We start from the raw sequence: 26,537 nt of genomic DNA on the forward strand, positions 1-26,537 counted from the left end.
ACTGGCAGCCAATAAGGAATTTTGAAACGCAATACCAACATTGCATTATTTTGCAGCTTTATGTTTGAAGGTTTTTTTAATTTATTTTTGTTTTAATACAGCATGCTCTAAGTATGCAGTTTTTTGAAACGTACTTATTTGTTTTCTGCGCAGTACTTTGTATTTTTACTTTTTGACAACTGTTTTATTTTTACATTTTATTATATATAATTTTCATATTTACAGCTTGTCTGAAAATCAGTCATTACTAAGAATGCCACCATGGCTCAACATCTGGCTACTCTGTGCCATAGTAATGTCCATGGCTCTGCACTTCCTTATACTATACGTGAAGCCAATGCCGGTAAGGACAGAAATATACTAGAAATGTTTTATTCATACTAAAATTCTTGCTCATCTCTGTAGATTTGTGTAAATCTAAGCCAATAGAAGCCTCTTTTAGAACATTACTTGCTGGCTGTTTTAAGTACCGTACACAATCTTGCTTTTGCTATTATATTTAAAATATTTTTTCTGTTTTTATATTTGAAGCTAATTTTTCAAGTAACTCCTCTGAACTGCACTCAGTGGGTGGTAGTTATGAAGATCTCATTGCCAGTGATTCTGCTAGATGAAGGGCTCAAATATATCTCACGGCATCACTTGGATGGTAAGTGCACCCGTATTCTTCATCTATGACTTTAACACTAGAACTACTGGACTCGTGACACCTATATAGAAATACATAGTGCAAAGTAGTCAAAATGACTACCTCAGTAGTTCTAGTGTTAAAAGACAAGTCCTGCTATAAATTATATCTTTCTGTCTACAGCTGTTACTGAAATTAACAGGCTCCCAATCCTGAGCTAAATTGGGAGGATGTATGTGTGAACTAGATGGAATACAGAAAGTTAAGAAAGTAGCAATGATTCTCCATTTAAAGGGGCATTTCCATCTTCGAGATCCTAATATATAATAGGCATAATACTAATAATAAATAATAATATTAGCAATTGCGTCCAATTAGAAATGTAGTATAGTTGATATAGCCATGTCTCTTACCTCATGTGTTGGGTATTGCAGCTTAGTTGTCCATGGTTACAACCATGAGCAACTGTCACTTTGCGTGAATGTAATCATGGGTACCTATGCTGTAATGTCCTGCACATGCATTACAAGATATGGCTATACCAGCAGAACTATATTATGTTTCAAATTGGAGGTATTTACTAATATTATCACACCTACTACATATTGGGATAGGATCTTGGAGATTGGAATACCCCTTTAATTGCTTAATAATGCATTGTGAGTGTGGACATTATGAGCAGCAAGCAGTTGTCACATAATAAAGCAGATAATCATCATGAAGATGAAGTGGATCTGATTTGCATGTTGAAACCACCTTTTTAAAATCCCAACAAATATTTTCTATTTGTTTGTCTTTCAACTGTGATGGCCACTCCAGAACCTTTCAAGACTTCAACTGTATCCAAACTTTGGTGGACCATGACTTCTGCTTCGGCTGCTTTCACACTTGCGTTGTTTTACATATGTCCCAATCAGTTGTGTGACTGATGCAACGGATGCTTTGCAGATAGTGGCACAACTGATGTCACTGATGCTGCAAAAAACGATCCGTTGTTTTTTGTTTTCTTTTTTACAGTTTTACCAGCAGCCGGCTTTTGTGAACAATCAAATGATCGCCCGGCAGCCGCCTTTTGTGAACGATCAGCTGATTAGCCAGCTTTTGTAAGCCAGCCAATAAGCTGATTGTTCACAAAAGGCGGCCGCTGGGCGATCAGCTTATCAGTCCGGCCGCTGGAACTGAATTTACAGTAGATCATGGTTTTTACTGTGCACATGCTCACAGTAAAAAACAATCTTCTGCACAAAAAAAAGTTACATTCAGCATTGCTCCCGCCTGACGGTTGGTAAGTAAACGACTGATCTGTCACACGGTGATGCAACGCAGGGCCATCAGTGACAATCCGTTGCTAATAGAAGTCTATAGGGGAAAAAATTAGATTCCTGCAAAATATTTTGCAGGATACTGTAATTTCTCAAGGCGACGGATTGTGACTGCAAAACAACGCAAGTGGGAAAGCGGCCTTAGAGAACCTATCGCCAAAAATTACATATGCCTTTTTAAGAAAAAAAAATAAATTAAAGGGTTGGTGGGGCCTGACTGAGAATGTCAGAGGACGTGCTGCAGGAGAGCTCCTGAGAAATCTGCAGATGTATCACTCCACCGGGCCACCACGATTGCCCCTGACCCTTGGTGAGAAGTCAGAGACACCCCCCCCCCCACTCACATGCTGAACTGCAGCACCATGACCGGGGGAGCGAGCAGGAGACAGTGTGAAACTCCATCCACAGAGTACAGGAGGCTTCAAAATTGCATCGGCTGGCAATCCTCAGGTATCTGGGTGGGAGTGAGCAGCAGCAATCAGCAGAGAAACTCTGTCTGCTTTTGACATAGCTCTAGGCAGTGAGATTTTGTCACTCACTGCAGGTACAGATAGGCCTTGTGTGCACGCTGTGTTTTTTTTGCATGTTTTTTTTTGGTGCAGTTTTGGTCCCAAAACTGCATGCAATTCCTTCCCCAGCAAAGTCAAATGAGCTTTCAGTTTTTTTGTCTGCACGTTACATCTTTTGTTTGGCTGTGTCTTTGTGGGGACCAATCCATTTCTTATGTACAATTGTATGATGTATTAATGAACCGGATATTATAAGCAAGAGGTAGTACTTATACCTACCGTATTTTTCGCTTTATAAGATGCACCTGATTATAAGACGTACCCCCAAATTTGGTGAAGAAAAAGAGATATATTTTTTTTTTTTTAATGTTAAATGGGGTCCATCTTATAATGCCAGTGTCCGTCTAACAAATCATATAGGGTATATGTCCCTCATAGCCCCCCATCCTAAAATTAGCCCCCCTTAATCTGGATATGGCCCCCTTATATTGAATATAGCCCCCTTGTGATGGCACACATTCCCCTGTGCTGCCCATGGCCCCTATAGATCGCACAAGTCCCCCTGTGTTAGATATCTTCCCCAGGCTGCTGCCCATAGTAAAACAAAACACTCTTTCCTTACCTCCTCCAGCGCTGAGCTCCCTCCGTGCTTCTGTTCTTCCACTTCCTGGTTCTCAGTGCGGTCATGTGATCGGCTCAGCAGACTGAGATCTCTGCGTTCCTGATCACAGTGGAAGCAGGGATACCGGGGAGAAACGCTGGAGGGGGTAAGTAAAGCTTTTTTATTTTAGAATGAGTAGCAGCATGGAGGGCCATATCTAACACAGGGGGGGCATGTGCGAGCACAGGGGGGCGCAGGGACAAATAATATGCACCGCTCCCCCAGCCCCTCGCTGCGGTGCGATTTCAGCACCACCGGAGATGGACAGCGGCTGTGCATATTATATGAGCGGGAGCAGGAGATCAAACGCTGCCGCCGCAGCGTTCACCTGCCCCCAGCAGCGCCCCCACCTCCCCTGGACCCTGCAGTGTGTGTGTGTGTGTATGTGTGTGTGTATGTGTATGTGTGTGTGTATGTGTATGTGTGTGTGTATATATATATATAATATATATATATATATATATATATATATATATATATATATATATATATATATATATATATATATATATATATACCCCCCCCCCCCCCTGTATATTCGGCTTATAAGACGCACCCCCTACTTTCCCCCAAAATTTGGGGGAACAAAAGTGCGTCTTATAAAGCGAAAAATACGGTATATGTTTACTGCCGTAACTATACTCTGAAGTAAATCCAGGAAACACCACTGTGATCTTGGATGGATTTTTGTTAGGTTACGTTTTGGTAATTTTTGGTGTGTACATGTATGGTCAAAAGCTTGTTTCTTGGGGGATTTATTAACCCCACACTGTATATTACACTGGTGAGTCATTTTGGGAAGGTTTGGTTCCCACTAGAATATATCCTCCTATGACCCTAACCTAACTAACAGATAGGATTATAGGTTTATGCTCTGCTTACCCAGCTCATAGCAGTCATCACTTTACAGTGTCTATGAATCTTGGACACTGATTTGGTGTTGAAGCCCCTCGATGTCCATCTGGTGAATATGGTATATTACTGACGGACACCACTGGGGGGGCTCCAACACTATCTGTGTTGGTCCTCTTGGACATGAATGTTGTTTCATTTGTTTGCACAAAAAATTCCTTTATAAATTGCAGCACTACGCAATTTTTTTAAATGATAATTCTATTAAAAGTTATGTATTATCCCCTTTCTTACTGCTGATATTTATTTTAATTTAACACTATGTCCTCCCTAAGCATACAAATGGGGCAAATTAAAGATGACATCTCCCATATGAGTATACAATAAAAAGTAACAATGTATGGCAGCCTCAGAAGGGAGATCAGTGATTTGGAAGATAAAATGCCCCAAGTGACCTGAGGTATTGGTAGACATAAACAACAACTAGCAGCCCTGCTGAATAAAACAGATGATCTGGAGAACAGACTGAGGAGGAATAATGTGAGGGTGATTGGTGTACCCAAAAAAATGGAAGGGACTAATCCAATGGAATTTTTTTGAAAAATGGCTGCATAAGCTATTCGGAGATGAAGTCCTTTCACAATTTTATGCAGTGGAAAGGGCTCACAGGGTACCCAAGAAACCACTGTCTTGTGGTGCTCTGCCAAGGCCAGTGATGATTAAACTGCTCCACTACAGGGACAGGGACGCTATCCTAAAGGCAGCTTGCAATAAGTGGGATCTCATTTTTTCCAGATTATTCGGTGGAAATATTGAAAAGGAGGGCGCAATTTATAGCTGTAAAACGGCACCTGCATACTCTACATGTCTCCTTTTCCATGTTGTATCCAGCAAAACTGAGTGGCAGCACTAAACGAGACTTTCTTCTTTGAGCATCCTAAGGACGCCCTCCGGTGGCTTGACCTGAATAAGCAGCGGTTTAAACAAAACCTGCATCGGTGATGTCCCTCTTTCAAGTTATGTGCCATAGATGAATCGATAGACTGTGCAATTTGTACACCTTGCTCAACAGCTCAGTGGCTAAAGAAATTTGTTCTCTTTATCCTGAAGCGGCAGAGTCTCCAGGAGTGTTTCCCCCTTCTCCTTTTTCACTTGTTTTCTCCACTCCCCCTTTCTTGAACCTAACGTTAGTTGGTTTTTTTTTTACCTTTTCCTCATATTTACCTGGTGGTTGTTGGAGTTTTTTTCTTTATACAAAAGAGTTTTTTATTCTCACAGGAACCTGATACGTTCCATACACAGAGGATGAACTGGTGTCCTCTTTTATACGAAAATGTTTATGGTTTTTTTTTCTCGGTTTGTCTGGGAGTTAAATGTATAGTGTAAATGACGTCGCAGCTCTACAGTGCCTTGCAAAAGTATTTGGGCCCCCTTGAATTTTCCAACCTTTTCCCACATTTCAGACTTCAATCATAAAGATAAACATTTTAAATTTATGGTGAAGAATCAACAAGTGGGACACAATTGTGAAGTTGAATGAAATTTATTGCTTATTTTAAACGTTTGTAAAAAAATAAAAACCTGAAAAGTGGGCCTTGCAATATTACTCATCCCCTTTACTTTCAGTGCAGCAAACTCACTCCAGAAGTTCATTGAGGATCTCTGAATGATCCAATGTTGTCCTAAATGACTTATGATGATAAACATAAGCCCCCTGTGTGTAATAAAGTCTCCGTATAAATGCACCTGCTCTGTGATAGTCTGTGTTCTGTTTAAAGCGCAGATAGCATTATGAAGACCAAGGAGCACAATAGGCAGGTCCGTGAAACTGTTGTGGAGAAGTTTAAAGCCGGAATTGGTTCTAAAACGATTTCCAAAACTTTAAAGGGAACCTGTCACCAGATGTTTCCCTATTAAACTAAAAGAATCACCTTCTGCAGCTCCTCGGCTGCATTCTATGAAGGTGCACCTTGGCCCTGACTCCCCTTCCAGACCCTGAAAATAACTTTATAAAACTTGGCCCTTAGATATGCTAATTACCTGTTTTGGCCAGATGGACGGGCTCATTTTCTGCTCCTTTCCCCCCTCCTGCCGATGATCGCTGTCCTCCTGTTTTGATTGACGGGATGACTCCCTCCGACTCCCTCTGTGCAGTTAGGTCGGCTTACGCAGGCGCAGTTTGCTCTGCCATATCGCAGGCAGAGCAGAAAACATAGCTGCCCTAGCTCGCGCCGGTGAGCTACATGCGCAGGCGCAAGATTATGGGCGAGTATGAGCATGGCGCTGGTGAGGTCGGCGCTGTGCATGACCTCACCAGCGCAGAATTAGAAGCAGACTGTAAGTGCTTAAATGGCCCATTGCAACTAGAACTTCATCTAGCAGTAGCTTCCATGTCTAACCATTAATCTCCAGGATCAGACAGTCTCCCCATGGAGATATACAAAATATTTGGGGATATACTGTTACCTCAACTCCTGTACATTTCAGGAGGCAACTAAAGTGAGTTGTCTCCCACAATCAATGCAAGAGGCAATGGTAAAGGCCCCCCTGCTCCCTGACTCGTACAGACTGATCACCCTGCTTCCAACAGATCTCAAAATAATAGCTAAGGTCCTTGCTGCCAGACTAAATATGGTGATCTCCTCCCTCATACACACCGATCAATCTGGCTTTATGCCTTCTATATCCACGGTGGTAAGTGTACGACACCTTCATCTTAATCTATAACTTCCAGTGAACAATCCGGGAGATGGTCATTTGCTCGCTAAGGCGTTCGACTCCATTGAGTGGGACCTTTTATGGGCAGTCCTTAGTAAATTTGGTCTAGGCATGGATTTTATATCCTAGATAAGGTTGTTATATGGTAGACCCACAGCTAGGATCAGATTTAATAGCGGCTTACTTCAGTGTTTCGCTTAGCTAGAAGTACTCAACAGGAATGCCCTCTGTCACCCTTGCTATTTGCGATGGCCATAGAGGCTATGGTGACGATCATGATACAGCACCTGCATATAGAGGAATTCAAAAGGGGGGACATGAGGAAAAAGTAGCGAATACACCAATGATACATTACTTTTTGTAGTGAACGCCTCTGATACATTACCCATTGCAATGATAACGATCCAAGACTGTAAAAGTCCGGATCTGCGCGGTTTCAAAGATACCTGGGTGCCGGACCTAGATCCAGTATTCCGGGTGCACAATCCGGATCTAGAAGGGGAAAAATAATTGAAAAATAAAGAAAAACAGAAACAATACAGAGTTTCATACTTACTGAGAGTCTGTGTCATGACGGCACACTGCATCCGAGTCACGCATTCACTTCCTGTGCTGTGCATCGTATACGCACAGCTTTCCATGTTTTCCCCGCCCACTGACCGACCTCTCATCTGTGATTGGTTGCAGGCAGACGTACCCCCAGACTGTCACAGTATCTGCCTGCCGTGCCGTCATTATCTGCACAGCCAGCGGTCGTGCTCTACGGCCGCTGGCTGTGTTATGTAGCAGAGCTGAAGTGGCGTGGGACCTTGTGTGGATTTCGTCGGACATGCAGGGTGTTGAGGGTTAATAAAGAGGTAAAGGAGGGTGTGTGTTTGGTACTTTATTCCAAATAAAGGATTTTTCTGTGTCTTTTGTTTATTTACTTTCACTTAGGCTATGTCCGCACGTGTGCGTTCTGGTTGACAAATAAAATGCAGTGTTTTGACATCAATAAACACTGCGTGTGCCTAACGCAATGAATCCAATGGATGCTTTTTTGATGCATTCTGGATGCATTTTTGACAGTGCGCGCCCACAGACAGAGAGAATGGGTGGAAAATGCAACCAAAACGCACAAAAGAAGTGACATGTTGCTTTTTGAAAGGCATCGATTTTGTCAAATATTTGGCATCCAAAATGCTGCATTTCAAAAAGCAACATGCGCATGGAATTTGCTGACTTTTCTCATTTTGACAATGAGACGCTGCAGTTTGAAATGCAGCCAAGACGCAGGAAAAATGCACAAGTGCGCACACAGCCTTACAGGTTAGTGTGATGCAGGTATCTCATAGACGCCTGTGCTATCACTAACCTAGGGTTTAGTAGCAGCTGTGTGCTGCTATTAACCCCTTATTACCTGATTGGCACCGCTCCAGGCCAACGGGAAGAGCCGGTATTGCATTGGGATTGTCACATCTAATAGATGCACCAATACCGGGCGGCTGCGGGCTAAGAATACCAGCCCCCAGCCGCCTTTATCTTGGCTGGGTATGAAAATTAGGGGGGACCGCACGTCTGTTTTGTTTAAATTTATTTAAAAATTAAAAAAAAAAAGCTGCATGCAGTTTCTTTTAGGCCTGAGTCACAGTAGCGAGGGACTCGCGCGAGTCTGACATCGCAGCACACACTTCTGACAGGAGCGTGCATGTTTTTCTAGGTACATTCACGCTCATGTTCAGAGAGCGGCAGGCCATGGCGGGTGCTGTCATGCCAGACTCGCATGAGTCTGGCATCGCATCACCTCGCACAGCCGCACACACTTCTGAGAGGAACGTCCATATGTTTCTGAAACACATGCACATTCACCATACTGACCCGCAGACAATTGCACTGCTTTCCCGACCCAACGGCCGTCCTGCCGCCTGTGATTGGTTAGTCAGCTGACACTTGGGGTGGGGGCATGTCTAACTGCAACCAATTACACGTGACCGGTGGGCAGGCAAAACAATAAATATTGAATTGTCGGCTCCGGTAGGGAAAAGCTTGACCCGAAAGAGTTTGCTGCCATGACACAGCCTCGGGTGAGTATACCGCGCGCGCTCCTACCCCGCTATCCCCTCCACAAATGTTTTTAATCTCTGGATTCTGGTCCCCTTAGACTTATATGGGCAATGGAATCCAGAGCAGATCCAGACTTTTTTTTTTTTTTTTCTTCAATCCGGCAGCGATCCGCAGGTCCCGGATTTTGGCGGGTTCGATCATCTCTACTCCTCAGGACTACAGATTACCTCACAATTTAAGTATCTGGGGAGTAATGTTACTGCTAGAGTGACTACGAAAACTTGATTTAACCCCGGTTCTTAAAACATTTAAAGACAAAACTGACTCCTTGACTCTGCTGCCTCTGTTTGTGGTGGGGCGCATGAATTTGATCAAAATGATCTGGATGCCTCTATTACACGTCCTATATAACTCGCCACCGTGGATTCCCCAAAGATACTTTCACGAGGTCAACTCGCTATTCAGGGAATTAATCTGGGAAAGGTGTAGCCCACAAGTAAAACTGGAGATATTACAAAGAGAGAAACAAACATAGTGGGGGTTTGGCGTTCCTAATCCGTGGGCGTATTTTGCAGCGACTCTGTTACAGCACATTCGGGGATGGGATGACCCAGGTGGAGGAGGAACACAAAGATAATTACTGCAACATTTTAAATCGTCCCGTCTCTACGAAACTTTGGAGTTTGGTAGATTCAGGGCTTCCTCTAAAACCACTCCTACTTTGCTATTGATACATAGATTATGGGAATAGAAAAAAAAGCTACAGGACATTCAGGGGGCTTCTCAGTTTACCTCTATTTGGGAGACCCAGTGGCTTCCCAACTTAAACAAGCTGGAGGGGTTTGAGGGATTGAGTATGAGAGGGCTGACCAGACTTATACAAATGTTAGACGGCGAAGGGATTAAAACATTCTCTCAACTACAAACTGAATATGGGCTACATAATAGAGAATTCTATAAATACTTACAAATTAAGGCATGCATACCTAGCGAAAAGTTCAGTTGTGGGTCAGAAGATACAACATAACAGGATAATACAGAGAATAAAACTTTCAAGTGGCTCATCTGGATTAATATCCGCATTGTATAATGACATACTAGATAGAATACTACTGAACCACACTATGCACTCTAAAGAAAAGTGGGAGCGTAAGATAGGTCCTCTTGAAGATTATCAATGGGCCTAAATACGAGAGTCCCTGACCTATCCTTGGAAGAAGCTCACAGACTCACAGCTGAATGTAATACACCAAGTATATCGAACACCTACCTTTCTTTTTGTGGTAAGGGCCAGATCAGACTCCTCCTGCCCTTGCTGTAAGGCAGACTCTGATACCATGCTACATATGTTGTGCCCATACCCTAACCTGGAAGTATTTTGGAGAGGGGTAGTTGGAATTGTTAACAAAGTATATCTGACTGATCTAAACCTCACCCTTCGTGTGCATATTGGGATATATTTAAGATCTGACTATAAATGTGGAGGGAAAGCTAGCTGTATCCTGTATGCTAGTCATGGCTAGAAAACTGATTGCACAATACTGGATCTCAGACCAAACTCCAACTATTTCAGATTAACAAAATATTAACAAAATAGAGGTTGATAAACTTAGAAAAGGGGATGTACTTGAAAAAGAATTGTATTCTGAAATTTGACAAAGTATGGGTCCCGTGGATCGATGATTCGGGCTTAGCGTGTAGGGACCTGTTTTAGATTTTGCCTTGGCCTGTTCTGAACTGAAGCTGGGAACTAAATCCTGTTGAATGTACTCTCAAAATGTTATAGTGAATCATTTGCTTGAAGCTCTGCTGTTGTTAGCACTGTGCATAACAAATAGCTGATGTTGTAGGAATGCTATTAACCTCCATTTGTTTGTTTTATCTAATATCTTTTCTCTTTCAAGGAGCTGCGACTCTTCAATACATGTCTAAAGCTGGGTTTACACGCTGCAACATCGCAAAGGACATCGCTGTAACGTCACCGGTTTGGTGACGCAATAGCGACCTCCCTAAGTCTCTGCTAAGTCTCTGGTGAGCGTTCAAACAGGCAAACCTGGCCAACAACTCAATAGCGATCCGGACCTGCAGAGCGACCTAGCTGGTTGTTGGGGACGTTGATAAGCAGCCTTTTGAAAGGGAAGTTGCTAACAAAGTCGCTGAAAAGGCTTCACACACTGAAACTTCATGCTGCACAGCGGAAACAAAGGACCTAGGAATGGTCCTGAACGATTTGTAACGATTACAACTTCACAGCAGGGGCCAGGTCGCTGATAGGATTCACACACTGCAACATCGCAAACAACATCGCTATTGCGTCACAAAACCGGTGACGTTACAGCGATGTCGTTTGAGATGTTGCAGTGTGTAAACCCAGCTTTACAGCGTGCGCACATACCCTAAAGCTACATGTTAATGCTGCAGTTTTGATGTCAGCACTAAACTGCACCAAAACTGTACCTTGTCCCAGAAATGTAAAAAAAAAAAAACGCTTGTAATGATGGTGCGTTTTTGACCATGCGTTTTTGATGCGTTTTTTTTCAGTAGAAGCAAGCCAAAAAACGTAAGAAGATAGAACATGCTGCAGTTTTTTGTCAAACGTTTGTGACAAACTGCAGACAAAAAAAAAAACTAACGTGCATAGAGCAAACGGAATTCTCAGACTTTGCTGGGAAGTCAAAAGTGAGACATTTCTGATATCAAAACTGCACCAAAAACGCGAGAAAAACTGCAGAATGCACATGTAGCCTATAGTGATAGAAAAACTGCTATAATACGTTTATCGATGTTGGAGTTGCAGTGATCTTCTGGAGTGTTTTCACTCCAATCAGAGCACAGATTAGTGTGACAATGGTAGATAATAAAGATACAGACAGGCAGGAAAAATTCTTCAAAAAATATAGTAGTATGTACCCAGGAGCAGTGTGCTTCTGGCCCCTGTGCCTGCACATGCGCAATAGAAGCTAACACTGTAAAAAAAAGGGATCATGGGGAAGCCATGCCATCCAGAACATGACTGCAAACAAAACGCAGGAAAGGGAACAAAGACAAAAAAGTTTTTAGGTAGATAAAGACTTTCAAAGCACCCAGTAGATACTGTAACTAAAATATATAAACACACATGTACATTTTTTTTTATTTTTTTTAATAAAACTAGATTTTGAGTGATAAGTACTCTTTAAGATTAATGCACTTTTGCAAAGTCCAATGAAGACCATTCAGCTCAGAGGGAGGACATAATGGTTTCCTCTAGGATTCCCTGATACTTGGTTGAATCCATCTGCTTTTGGGTTGGTATGGGTTTATGTTTTGGAGTTTGGACACTTAGACTTTCCGCATATAATGTGTGTCTGGCTGCAAATTGAAACCTCAGTTGCTGCTGTCGCCAAATATTATTTCAGGTCTTTATAAAGTCATTTGACTGTTTTGATGAGACAGTGTTTCATGCACGGTCAGAAATGACCGTTTCACAGTACATAGTACGGACACATACACTAATCACAAAAAGGTTGGGATTATTTGGCTTTAGGGTGAAACTTATGTGAAATGTAAAAAGTTCAGGCTATAGTGATATTTTATCATGAAAGTTGGGCATTGAAGCAGAAACATACAATGGTGATTTTCTCATCTCAAACAATTTACTGAAAATAAAAGCCAACAGTAGTGGGTATACCCCCACCCAAAAATGGCAATCTCTCAAGAACTTGTCATGTAGCCTTGAGCATCAGTTACAGCTTGACAACGACATCTCGTGCTGTACACAAATGGAGTTATTGTCTGCTGAAGCATGGCATCCCACTCTTCTTGAAGGGCAGCCCTCAAGTCATTGAGGTTCTGGGGTACAGTTGTTACCAGCCTCTACATGGCGGCTCAGCTGATCCCATAGGTTTTCTATGGGATTCAGGTCTGGGAAAAGTGCAGGCCATTCCATTTGAGGTATGTCCATCTCTATGAGCTGGAGCATTGTTGTCCACGAAGATGAAATTTCGCCTGTGTTGTTCATGCAGAGGAGCAATGACTGGATTAATGATGTTATTCAAGTAGTAGGGGCTTGTTACTATACCCTTCACAAAGTGTAGGGCAGTTCTGTACTACCAGACATACCTGCACACACTGTAACACCATCACCACCAAAGGCTCGTCTGGTGACAACAGTGGATGATGCTTTGTGCTCTCTTTGACGTCTTCAAGAACGTTGGTGGCTATAATTTCTGCTCAGCGTGAATCAATTTTCATCAGTGAACAGCACTAAGGCTCACTGGTCCCTCATGCAGTGTAGATGCTCCCTGGTCCATGGAAGACTATGGCACCTGTGCCTGGTGGGGTGGTCAGGCACCCTTTCAGTTAATCTAGCACGCAGACCACTCTGATGTAAATAGTTGAATGATCTGACGTGGCACTTGGGCGCCTCTCACCTCCCTTTAAATATGCTTGCAGTTGTGGGTCATTACTCTTCCAGTTTTGAAGGGCATTCAGCTGACATGTGCCGATAACAGGCACGGGTGGATAGATCCACCCGCTCTTGTTAACTTTGTAAATCCTGCTGTCAATGTCAGAAAACAGGATTTAACGCCAGCCGGTTAGAAGCGTGCCATCCCTGCATCCATCGGTAGCCCTGTGATGTGATCGCGGGGCGCCGATGGGTTGTCATGACAGCCGGGGGTCAGTTGATGACCCTTGTGTCTATCATGACCAACTTTCTGTGAACACCGGGTCTGTGGCAGTGTTCATAGGAACTCATAATTTGGATGCACTGTTCTGTACAGCACAAGCGATTGGAAGATTGCAGCTTCAAGTCCCTTAAGGTGACTGGTAAACAATAAAAAGTGGAATAAAATTTTAAAAGAATTTGAAAACACTAAATAAAGACAAGTTCAAAGAACACCCCTTTTGCCCCATAAATTAAAATTAAACGATTAAAAAAATACATATATTTGGTTTTGTTGCTTTCAAAAATGGTGTCATGAGAAAAAAAAATATCAAGACACCAGAATTACATTTTTGGTGGTTGCAACATTGCAATAAAATGCCATAAGAGGTGCTCATAAAAAAATGTACGGTAATTAATGTCTCAAACTGCTGCTTGTAAGCAGCATTGAAAGAAAGCTGCTATTCTCACTTTTTACCTATAGGTGTCAGTAGACATTTTAACTTTGAAAACATGACAGTCCCATTGAATTACTCATAAATTCATGTAGTGGCTAACCTTATTTCCAACGACTTTTGTGACAGCAGCTTAGTACGTAAAAACATGCAGACTTATATTGAAGTGCACTTGTTGTTTTAGTAAAAAAAAAAAAAAAAAATAACCAAGGATAGACAAGGGCAGATGGGCATGTGTTCTAATGGGAGGAATCATGATATGTTGGTAGGGTCACAGGGCTGATATCAGGGCAATACGCCGCTTAACCAGTAATTTAAACGTGTACTGCACGGGAAGCTGGATGAGCAGTGAGAAACTGGGAGGGAGTAAACCCTGATTCTTAGATCTGCAGCTTTTGTCTGATGCATGAATCAGCACAGCTAGCGCAAGTTGCTAACGCACTGCCTAGGACACAATCTTTTAAGTGGTGCAGCTGAAAGCAAATGTTCCACTGTAAAATCATTCATTCCTGAGATTCCTTCTCAATAGTCCCCTATCTAAACCTGACAGCTGCTATCTGGGTCCCACTACTTGAGGAGGCATTGGAGAGTGTCAGCACTATTAAGCGTTCTTGAGGCTGTTCAATAATTGTATAAAAAGAAAACTATTGTATTATTCTCATACGTCTTGCCATATTGAATGAACTGTACTACAGGAAACTGTTTTAAGATGTGATAGCTATGAGGGGCTGCTAAGTCTTTGGCTTTACCTAGAAAGAAACGAGATAGATGATGAAACTTTACGTTTATTCCACATACTCTTCACTGATGTCAACACACTTATTACATCAATATTCCAAGTTCTGTAAGCCTAGCAAAAAGAAGGATTTCGGTTGTGCCTCAAACCAGGCATCTGTAGCAGCCGTGGCATCAGAAATGGTGTGAAATTTTGTACCCTTGAGGTGTTTCTTGAGGTTTGGAAACAGATGATAGTTGGAGGGAGCTAGATCTGTTGAATAAGGTGCTGGAAGCTCAGCTCTGCCAGTGTTGCTGTGGTCGCTTGTGCATTGTGAGCAGAGGAATTGTCTTGCAGGAACCAGATTCCTTTGGACAGCTTGCCGTGCCTTTTGACCTTCAGAGCTGCCTTTAGTTAGTCCAAAAGTTCAATGTAATACTTTGCATTGATGGTGGAAGCCTTTTGAAGGTAGTCCACTAGCAGCACACCCTATTTATCCCGGGTACACAGATGTGATCACCTTAGTGGCTGATTTTTGCTCCCTGAATTAATTTGGATGAGGAGAACCACTGTGCATCCACTGTTTTGACTGCTACTTGTTTTTAGGTCATACAAATAAATCCAGTTCTCATCCATAGTGACCAGTTGATCCAGGAAGTTCTTATCGGTCCGGAAACGCTGACAAATGGACTGGGAAGTTTTCACTCGCACGCTTCTCTGATCTGTTGTCAAACATTTGGGGACCCACTTTGCAGATAGCTTCATCATGTCCAAATGTTCATGGATAAGGACATATTCACAGGAAATCCCCATGTCTGCTATTGCTTTAGCTGAAATTCATCGATTCTCTAGTATGACGTTGTGCATAGCATCGATGATATCCGGAACAAAAAACACTCTTGGCTGTCCAGGACATTCTTCATCATTGGTACTGAAGTGGCCCGTTTTAAATATGGCAATAACTATGGAATATGAAGGGCATTGATCGCCCAATGTCTGGAACATATCACCATGGATATCCTTTGTGGACTTTCCTTGTAGAAACAAGAATTTTATCACTCCTTTGCTCTCAGTTGCTGTGTATGTCACATTAGACTCTGCCATTTTGTTTTCCCGTGTGCGTGAAACACTGTTGCCATAAGCAAGAAACACAAAATTTTCAAAACCTATATTAGACACAAGGCTTTCATGTTATGTAACATTCATTACCATAGAAACAAAAAAAAATCACAAAGCCAAAGACTTATCAGCAGCCCCTTGTATTACTGAATTTTTAAACCTTCTACGTTTAAAGGGAACACTGATGTTAGAGATTAAGGGGCTGATTGCACTTTCTCCCAAATCAGTTCTGTGGGCATGAGGTTAGATCTCTGTGCTACCCAGGCAAGTTTTACCACATCAAACTCTAAAAAGCAATTTAAAAAAATAGTTTGCAAAGTGGAACAGTTGTTTCAGGAGAACTTTGCAGAAGAATGGCTGTGTTTGCCTCTACCTCCTCCTCACCTCTTCATAGAATTTTAGGAGCACTAATTGTAATCTCTTATCTCAGTAATGAGAAAGTCTATATTCATTAAAAACAGATTTCACAATTTTTACCCATGAATTGAGATCAAAGATCAGTCCAGGAAGAGAAATTGAATTCTTTGACAAGATATATGACATACAATAGTGTTGGGTTTTTTTTTGTGTTATTTGTACTGTTAATTTGCAGAATAAAAAAAGAATATTAAAATGACTGCAACCCTTTAACACTGAAATTGAATCTTCCCTAAGTTGCTGCAATAAAGTTGAAAGGAACTTTAAAGTTGTATGTATGAAAAAATAATGAAAATGTAATTTTAACAGTGCTCACAAGATACATCTAATGCCATTTTCTTACTGTAGTAGATTGTGGCTTTTTTTTTTCTTGGTATAATAAAGTCATATGCATTACTATATTTTCCAAGAACGTTTCTGCTAAACTGGTCAGGCCTACACTCCTTGTGTCCCGAAATCATTACACCCTATTCCTCCAACATATACATCCAGAGGCGTAACTAAAGTTCTTCGGGCCCAGTGCAAAGTTTGGACCTGGGCCCCACCAACGTATTGGACAGATGTATGGGGTCATATAGTGTTCTAGATCCTATAAAGATGTTTGCCCTCCCTTCCCCTTTAAAGGGAATGTGTTAGTAGGAGCAACCTTCCTAAGCTGTCTACATGAGCATGTAGGTCATAGAAAGCTGAATAATATGATGCCTTAATATCCTCCATCCAATATCTTATTCCAGATAAATCCACATTTTTTAATATGTAAATGAGTAGTTAAGTTCTAGGTGCTAAACATAAATCTTCAAGAGAAAAACTGAATCCAGAGCTTATTTTAAATCCTTGCTAGTTACCAATGTTAAACATACACATCAGGAGAGCAGCTATTCAGTCATTACATGTTTCACTCTGGTAATTCCCACTTTCATTTAAAATAACCTCTGTAGGTAGACTCTAAAGGCCCCTTTACAAAGAGACTTTCTAGCGATCCCACCAGCGATCCCGACTGGGCCGGGATCGCTGGAAAGTCACTGGTGAGCTGTCAAACAGGCAGATCTGGCGAACGACGCAGCAGCGATACGGACCTGCAGAACAACCTCGCTGGTCATTGGGGACGTGTTACACAGCAGCTATTTGACGACTCACACCTATGTTAGGGGCGTAGTGTTTGGTGCTGAAGCCACCTAGGTGACCTTTTTACACGCCCCCCTCAGCTCCGATTGGTGATCACTAGTGCGTTCTTATTGGCGACCCAGAGCTTTGTAAGATTGGCAAAAGTCGCGCTTGTATATCCTTTGCTCCTGAGCTTCTGTTGCTTAGCGGATCTTTGTAGAGTTCTTTGTGCAGCGACTCCACACTGGTTTATCCATACAACATCAATACAGCTTCCATGAAATGATGCTTACCATATAGGCTTTATAGTATTGCAGACTGGAGGACTCTCGAATAGTGCTGAGCGGATCTGGAAAGCAAAAGTCCGGATCCGCGCGGTTTCAGCGCTATATCTGTGCCGCACCCGGGCGCGGGATTACGGGTGCACGATCCGGATTTGGCAGTTAATAAAAATGAACAAAATAAGAAATAAATTAGCGGTTCATACTTACCGAGACTCTATATCATGGCGGCACACTGCTTCCGGGTCGCGCATTCACTTCCTGTACTGTCCATCGCATACACACAGCTTTCCGTGTTTTCCCCGCCCACCGTCCGTCCTCTCATCTGTGGTTCCTGGTTGACTCGCCCCCCAGCCTGTGACAGCTCTGCCGTGCAGTCATCGCTTATCGCGGCTCAGTAATAGGCTGCACTCAGAGCGGGCAGTCGTGCTCTATGGCTGTTGGCTCTGACATGTAGCAGAGCTGGATGTGTCTTCGCTGGATCTCGTGTGGATTACGCCGGAGCTGCAGGGGTGTGTTGGGGTAATAAAGTGGTGAAGGAGGAGGCTGCGTTTGTATTTTATTCCAAATAAAGAATTTCTTTGTGTCTTGTTTATTTCTTGTAATTTACAGGTTTGTGATGCGGGTATCTCACAGACGCCCGTGTGATCACAAACCTAGGGTTTAGTAGCAGCCGTGCACTGTTATTGCTATTACCTTGATTGCCACCACACCAGGGCAACCGAGATAAGCCGATATGGCACTGGAATTGTCACATCTAATAGATGCGGCAATACCTGGCGGCTGCTGGCTGAGAATATACCAGCTCCTAGCCGCCGTTATCATGGCTGGGGATGAAAATTGGGGGGGACTGCATGTCTTTTTTTTTTTTTTTTTTTTTTTTTATTTATTTATTTTACATTTAAAAAAACGCATGCGGTTTATCAGTCACACTTGTGAGGGACTCCCACAAGTCTGACATCGCAGCACAGCCGCGCATACATCTGACAGGAGCGTGCATGTTTTTCTAGGTACATGCACGCTCATGTTCAGACAGTGGCAGGCTGTGCCTTGTGATGTCATATCAGACCCGCATGAGTCTGACATATCATCACCCGCACACTTCTGAGGGCTCTTGTACACTTGCGTACCGCTTCCGATGCAACAGCATCGGAAGCGATATGCAAATGACCCTCTGCTGCGGGTGTCAGCCGAGAGTCATGTGACTGTGATGTGATCTTGCAATCACATCACAGGGGCGGAGAAGAGGGGGAGCACTTTCTCCCCATCTCTTCCGCTGTCTGTCTCCGCATGCACCGGTGTGAGTTTACACTGGTGCGATCCCATCGCATGACACACTGCTCACGCTGGCAGTACAGCAGAGCAGTGTGTCATGCGATTGTCCCTGCTAGAGGTCAGTGAGAGCGGACCTCTGCTGCAGGGGGCGAGCCGGCCTGAGGAGGGGAAGGGCTGGAGCTGCGGAGGAAAAAATGTCACTGCCCAGCCTGTCACAGCCTCTGCTCAGTCAGTGCCTACACTGAGCTGGCAGCCGTGCTGAACGGCTGCTAGCTCTGTGATATGTAGCAGAGCTGGATGTGTCGCCGAGGGACGTGTGGATTACGCCGGAGCTGCAGGGTGTTGGGGTAATAAAGTGGTGAACAAGGGCGCGTTTGTACTTTTATTCTAAATAAAGGATTTTTCTGTGTGTGTCTATTTACATTCATTAACAGGTTTGTGATGCGGGTATCTCAGATGCCCGTGCAATCACAAACCTATTACCCCGACTGGCACCGCATCACGCCTCCGGGAAGAGTCGGTAATGTACCGGGATTGCCGCATCTAATAATGCGGCAATACTAGGCAGCTCCGGGCTGAAATACCAGCCCCCAGCCGGCATTATCATGGCTTGGAATGAAAATTAGGGGGGACTGCACGTCTGGTTTATTTATTTATTTATTTATTTATTTATTTATTTATTTAAATAAAATAATTTAAAAAAGCTGGAGTCACACTTGCGACGGATACACTGCTTTCCCCGCCCACCGGCCGTCCTGCCGCCTGTGATTGGTTGCAGTCAGCTGACATGCTGCCACTCAGGGTGGGGGCGTGTCTAACTGCAACCAATGACACGCGCCGGTGGGTGGGCAAAACAATGAAAAATGAATTGTCTGCTCCGGAAGAGAAAAACGTGACCCGGAAGAAGTGTGCCGCTATGTCCGTGAGTACACCACGCGCACTCCTACCCCCTATCCCCTCCACAAGCGGTTTTAATCTCCGGATTCCGGTCCCCATTGACTTATATGGGCACCGGATTCCAGAGCGGATCGGACTTATTTTTAAGTCTGTCAGTGATCTGCCGGCCCCGGTTTTTCGGGCGTTTGATCAGCTCTACTCTCTAATGATCCGAAAACCAGCACGCTCAGGAACAAAGTAGCTTTGAAACAAAGGACTGAAGCGCTAAAGTTGCCACCCAATCAGAACGCAACAGCGACCACCAATCGGAGGTAAGGTGGCGGGAAAGGGAACGCTATAGCACGCCTACGGGCTGGGTTCTAAGTCGCTAACGATGTCGTTGTAATGGTGTTAAACACACCGATGCATGCTGCGCAGTGGGAAACAAAGGACCCCAAAAAATGGTCCTGAAAATTTGTAGCGATCAGCGACCTCACAGCGGGGGGCCAGGTCGCTGATGCGTGTCACACACTGCAATGTCGCTGGGGAGGTCGCTATTACGTCACAAAACCGGTGACATTACAGCGATATCGCTAGTGATGTTGCAGTGTGTAAAGGGGCCTTAAGGGAGATCTGTGTCCAGTCCATAGATCTTATCAGCTCATTTGCATATAGAAAAAATGTGGATTTCTCTGGGATGAAACATCGGATCACAGATATGAAGGTATCATTTTATTCAGCTTTCTTTGACCTACAGTAAATGCCAATATAAACTGACTAGGAGGCTTGATCCTACTGACAGATTCACTTTACTAGAAAGAAAAAGAATACACAGAGAATAATCTTCTTGCCAGGTTTTCTGTGTAATTTATAGATTTTAGAAGTAATACCAAATAACAAATATTACTGAACAAGTCTGCTATACCAAACTAATATACCAGTAATAAACCACATATAAAATGAATAAGTAACGCCACACAATGATCATATATTATCACCACATAGTTGCTGAATATAATCATCATCCTGTTACTGAACAAAATCCACGATGAATGTTTCCCCTCCTGTAATAATGTCCCCCATCCTGGTTCCTATCCTGTAATAATGTCCTCTGTCCTGGCCCCAAAAATGTCCCCAATCCTATAATAATGTCACCCATTCTAATCACTGTCCTATGTCTTTTTAACCTATATTAACCGCTTCACCCCCGGGCAATTTTCCAGTTTTGTTTTGTTTTTTTGTTTTTTTTTTTTCTCCCCTTCTTCCGAGAGCCGTAACATTTTTATTTTTCCTTCAATTTTGCCATATAAAGGCTTATTTTTTGTGGGACAAGTTGTACTTTTGAATTAAACTGTTAGTTTTACCATATAGTGTACTGAAAAATGGCAAAAAAATTGCAAACAAAGTGCAACTGCCCGATTGTGTTTAGGATATTTTATTCACAGTGTTCACTATATGGTAAAACTGATGTGTGGGTGTGATGCCTCAGGTCGGTACGAGTTCGTAGACACCAAACATGTATAGGTTTGGGTTTTTTTTATCTATGGGCTTAAAAAAATTCACAAGTTTGTCCAAAAAATACACTTTTTTTTTCGCCATTTTCCGCAGTCCGTAGCATTCCCATTTTTCGGGATCTATGGCTCAGTGACGGCTTATTTTTTGCTTCTCGAGCTGATGTTTTTAACGTTATCATTTTTGCGCAGATGCTATGTTTTGATCACCTAGTGTCGCATCTTGCACAAAATATGCGGTGACCAAAAATCTTAATTTTAGCGTTTGGATTTTTTTGCTGCTACGCCCTTTACCGATCAGAAGAATTAATTTTATATTTTGATCGGGCATTTCTGAACACTGCACTACCAAATGTGTATTTTTTTTAACTCTTTAATTTTCAATGGGGTGAATAGGGAGTGATTTGAACTTATTAGATTTTGGGGGTTTTTTTTACTAGTCTCCCTAGGGGACTATAAGGCTCAGCAGTCTGATAGCTTGTTCCTTTCTGTAGGTCAAAGCAGCATTGCTCTTTTTTGCAGAAAAGCTGCTTTACTCTCACACACGGCACTCTGCCATTTCTGAGAGGAACTGACTCATGATGGCTACAGGAGTCATCACATAACCCTGTGCTACCATGACAACTATCGGAAGTCACGTGATCACGTCACGTGACTTCCAATAGCGCCAAGTAAGGGAATTATTACCGCGGCCGGTACATTTTGACAGCACGCTGTAAGGGATTAACAGGAACTCGTGCCTGATAGCCGTACATGTCAGCTGTTCAAATCGGCTAATGTGTGAGGATTGCTGCCGGCTGTGCCGGCAGGGATTACAGTGACACGATCCATGACTCTTCTGGCCCCTATCCTGTAATAATGTCTCCCCTACTGGCACCTATCCTGTAATAATGGCTCTTATAGTACTCTTCACATACACATTTAAATTGTAATAAGAAAAAAACTAATACAAGTACTAGTGATCCTTCCATGCAAACAGATTTATACTTTGGGAAAAATTTATTCAAGGAAAAAAATGGTTTTCTACCATATAAAATAAACCGCACTTATTAATAGGATTAAAAAAAACTGTGATATTTATCGATATTATCACAGATTTTTTTTTAATGCTATTAATAAGTGCGATTTATTTTATATGATAGAAAAACATTTTTTTTCCTTGAATACATTTTTCCCAAAGTATAAATCTGTTTGCGCAGATGGATCACTACTACTTGTATTAGTTTTTTCTTATTGTTTAATTTCCGGGCAATAGAGGCATTTTGCCCTCATTCCAGCAGCAACAGATAATTAGGGACTCTAGCGCTGGTTGTATCTGTATATCTTATACAGATTTTTTTAGTTTGTAGATACATTTAAATGTATAAATAAATGATTATTCTTGCCTGACTCCACTCCTATGATGAGCAGTATAGCCATCACAGGGGGCTAGGTGAAATATGGCAGTGGTGTCAAGCGCCGCTCATGACAGGCACGCTGATGTCATCTGCCTGCCTCTGATAACCCAGGGGCTTATATAGTTATTGCTGGTGACAGATTTCAACTGGCTGTGCTTCCAGCTGAAAAAGGAGTCTGTGGGCTTCCTTCCTCCACATTTGCAGTTTCATCCTCTGCAACCACGATTGTTATGCCCCTGTAAACAATCCTCTGTGCTCCCTTGTCGCTAATATTACAGTAGTCAAATAAAATGAAGAATGAGTGGGAAACCTGTCACAGGACATGCAGGTCATGTATCCCACGTCTTCAAGGAAGGCAAAAGGTAATTCATTCAGAATAGGGTTGAATTCACCTATTAGCTTTTCTCGGTTTGTATATGGATTATAATACCTGTCCTGACTGAGGTTCCCCTCAGCCCTACAGCTTCATATGTCTATTTATTCTCAAGGCATTGTGGTCTATACATAGACTGAAACACAGATGTGTGAATTCAGCCTAATTGATACAAATTTTAGGAAGGATGACAATTTTCCATCTAGGAGGGAAGTCAGCTTTGTGAAAGAGGAGATCTTGTTTATGTTAAAGTAGTATTTGGAATTCTATAGAATTCATCACTGATGGAAAATTAGAAGACCTTTTAACATGCTAAAAAGCAGTGGCTCCTTACTACATGGAAAAAAAATCAAGATCCTAACTGCACTAACATTTATTGGTGGTGACATGCCTGGGCATCTTATACTTTTTTTGCTTTTCTCAGATTTGACATCTTCATAAGCATAGATTCTAGGTGGTAGTGTAAGGCTTGCATTACTGCAAACACCATTCCACTAATCCCAGAGGCCAGGAGCGCGAGTATATTTATAACACTCAATACAAATATTAACATTAGTCCTAGTGATCTCAAGCGTGTGCATCTGCTTAACTATGTTTTGCACAGTTCCTCTATGACGCCTCTATTAATTCATACTTCTCAAGCGTTAATAGAGAACTTATTATTTTGCTTATTAAAGGGGATATTCAACATTGTGGGCATCTTTTTTTACCTAAATTAATACACTTGGGCCTAAAAATACTTTTTGTAATCATCCTATTATAATGTCCTGGTCCACATCCTGTAATAATTTCCCCCATCCTGGCTCCTATCATGTAATAATATCTTCTGTCCTGGTCCCAAAAATGTCCCCCATCCTATCATAATGGCTTTCATTCTGGTCGCTTTCCTATAATGTCCTCTAACCTGTCATAATGTGTTTCCTCCTGGCCCCTAGTCAAAACCCCTAAAAACTCCATTACTTTTACGTCAGAGAGAGTCTCAGGTTTTGGTAGACTCCACAAATGGTAAATTCTGGCTATATTAGGCTACTTTCACACTTGCGTTGGGCGGCTTTCATTGCAATCCGCAGCCTTGAGGAATTACGGTAACCATTGCAGGAAACAGTTTTATTCCTCATAGACTTCTATTAGATACGGATAGCAATGGATGGTCTTGCGTTGCATCCGCTGCACGACGCAGCGTCGTTATTTTGACGCTGCGTCGGGCGGAAGGAACGCTGCATGTAGCGTTTTTTGTTTCGTTAAAATAGCGCTCCTTGACGGATTTCGTTGGATTCCGCCACGGTGTCTAATGATTGTCTATGGTGGCAGATTCCGCCGCTATGTGCTAAGCGGCGGAATCCGCTGACTGATTTCGTCACGTTATACTGCGCATTCTCAGCATGTCCAGCAGAACGATCGAAATAGTTTAAAATCACTCCTGGTCTCTCTCTCTCCCCCCCCCCATCTCTCCCCACTCTCTCATACTCACCGATCACGGGCGCGACGCTGCACAGTTGTCACAAAGCTCCGGCGGCTTTTCCTCTTTTGAAAAAGCCGGCCGCTCATTATTCAATCTAGTATTCACTGTTTCCCCTGCCCACTGGCGCCTATGATTGCTTGCAGTCAGACCCGCCCCCACGCTGTGACAGCTGTTTCACTGCAACCAATCACAGCCACCTGTGGGCTGGTCTATATCGTGCAGTACAATAATTAAAATAATTAAAAGGCATGCGGTCCCCCCCAATTTTCATACCAGCCAAGGTAAAGCCACACGGCTAAAGGCTGATATTCTCAGGATGGGGAACCCCACGTTATGGGGAGCCCCCCAGCCTAAAAATATCATCCAGGAGCCGCCCGGGATTGCCGCATCCATTAGATGCGACAGTCCCGGGACTCTACCCGGCTCATCCTGAATTGCCCTTGTGCGGTGGCAATGGAGATAATAAGGAGTTAATGGCAGCAGTCCATAGCTGCCACTAAGTCCTAGGTTAATCATGGCAGGAGTCTATAAGACACATTCCATGATTAACCTGTAAGTGAAAGTAAATAAACACATACACCCGAAAAAAACCTTTATTTGGAATAAAAGACAAAAAAAACACCCTCTTTCACCACTTTATTAAAATCCCCAAATACCCCTCCAGGTCCGGCATAATCCACATGAGGTCCCGCGACGCATCCAGCTCTGCTACATGAAGCTGACAGGAGCGGCAGTAGAACACCGTCACTCCTGTGAGCTCCACGCAGCAACTGAAGTGAATCGCGCTGTCAGCGGGAACGTCACTGAGGTAATGCCTGTGTGTGTGCGGTGATGATGTGGGCGGTAGTGTCGGGATGTGTGCAGTGATGATGTGGGCGGTAGTGTCGGGATGTGTGCAGTGATGATGTGGGCGGTAGTGTCGGGATGTGTGCGGTGATGATGTGGGCGGTAGTCTCGGGATGTGTGCGGTGATGATGTGGGCGGTAGTCTCGGGATGTGTGCGGTGAAGATGAGGGCTAAAGAAAACTTAACGCAACGCGTTATTTCACTGGAATCCGTTGCCTTTTTTATCACACTTTTTGCAAGGCATCCGTCACATGCGTTACACAACGCATTGTAACGGATGCCGTTCACCGCAAGTGTGAAAGTAGCCTTACATAGCTGGCATCTACTTATAACTAGTAATGAGTGAGCACTACCATGCTCAGGTGCTCTGTATTTGTTAAGAGCAATTGGATGCTTTGATGGGCTCAACTTGAATATAATGGAAGTCAATGGGGGACTCTAGCATTTTTCTGGAAAATTTCTTGGAAAAAATGCTTGAGTTCCACATTGTAATTTTCGTGCATTGTATTACAGTGCAGTTTAGTTTAAAAGTGGCATGTGACTGAAATTCCTAATCTTTTGCCATAGAACAGAAGTGGGTGGGTCAATTAAACTAGGTTGTGGGAACACAAGTCTATTAATATTCGAGTACGTGCCCACGATCCAGACATGCTGCGTCCTGGACGCATGTCCTCTCTTGCAGAGAGCACTCGCGGCCCGCAGGAGACCGCAGCTGCTCGTGCCCACGATCAGGGTTCGTATGAAAGAGAGACTTGGCACTCGGATTGCTTTAAAAAAAGCTGTGCGTTTTTTGTTTTTGTTTTTTTTGTTTTTTATTTTTGAAATCCTTACGAAGTGAAAAGAGCACAGACTTTTCGATCCTAATACCTCGGACCTTCATCAATGTGCATGTTGGAATTCACTTGTTGCATAGCTTCATAAGCGCTGATAAGGAGCCTGCAGTGTCCACCGCTGTCAAGTACACATCACAGGTTCCTAATCAGCGTATTAGGAATTGGGACCAAAACATTTGTGCTCGCTTCACTTTGTAAGGATTTAAAAAAATAAAAATCACAGCTTTTCTTCAGTATTCTGAGTGCCAAGTCTCACTTTCATACCTTAGCAGGGGATTGCATCCTACTTGGGCAAAAAACAAATGACTAAGATATAACTTTTAATAAATATGCATTAAAAGATTGACAAGGTCCCTAAGTACAGACAGGTAACTTAAAGCTCCTGGGGTGGTAAATGGTACCAAAAGGACTTGGGTCAGGCAGTGGTCAATGACACCACATAGGACCATGCATAATAACCCACCCAGGGTCCTATGTGGTGTCATGAATATTTAT

At 42.9% G+C, this 26,537-nt stretch overlaps 1 protein-coding gene across 1 annotated transcript in view; it reads left to right on the plus strand.

Annotated features, from left to right (window-relative positions):
- ATP2A3 (ATPase sarcoplasmic/endoplasmic reticulum Ca2+ transporting 3) overlaps nucleotides 1–26,537 on the plus strand; it is a 302,766-nt gene that overhangs the window by 248,722 nt on the left and 27,507 nt on the right. Inside the window, exons 19-20 of the mRNA XM_075336373.1 lie at nucleotides 226–343; nucleotides 532–649. Coding sequence (XP_075192488.1) covers nucleotides 226–343; nucleotides 532–649 — 236 coding nt within the window. The remainder of the gene's footprint in view (nucleotides 1–225; nucleotides 344–531; nucleotides 650–26,537) is intronic.

This window comes from Anomaloglossus baeobatrachus, chromosome 2 (genome assembly GCF_048569485.1).
Source record: "Anomaloglossus baeobatrachus isolate aAnoBae1 chromosome 2, aAnoBae1.hap1, whole genome shotgun sequence".
Classification (NCBI taxonomy): Eukaryota; Metazoa; Chordata; class Amphibia; order Anura; family Aromobatidae; genus Anomaloglossus; species Anomaloglossus baeobatrachus.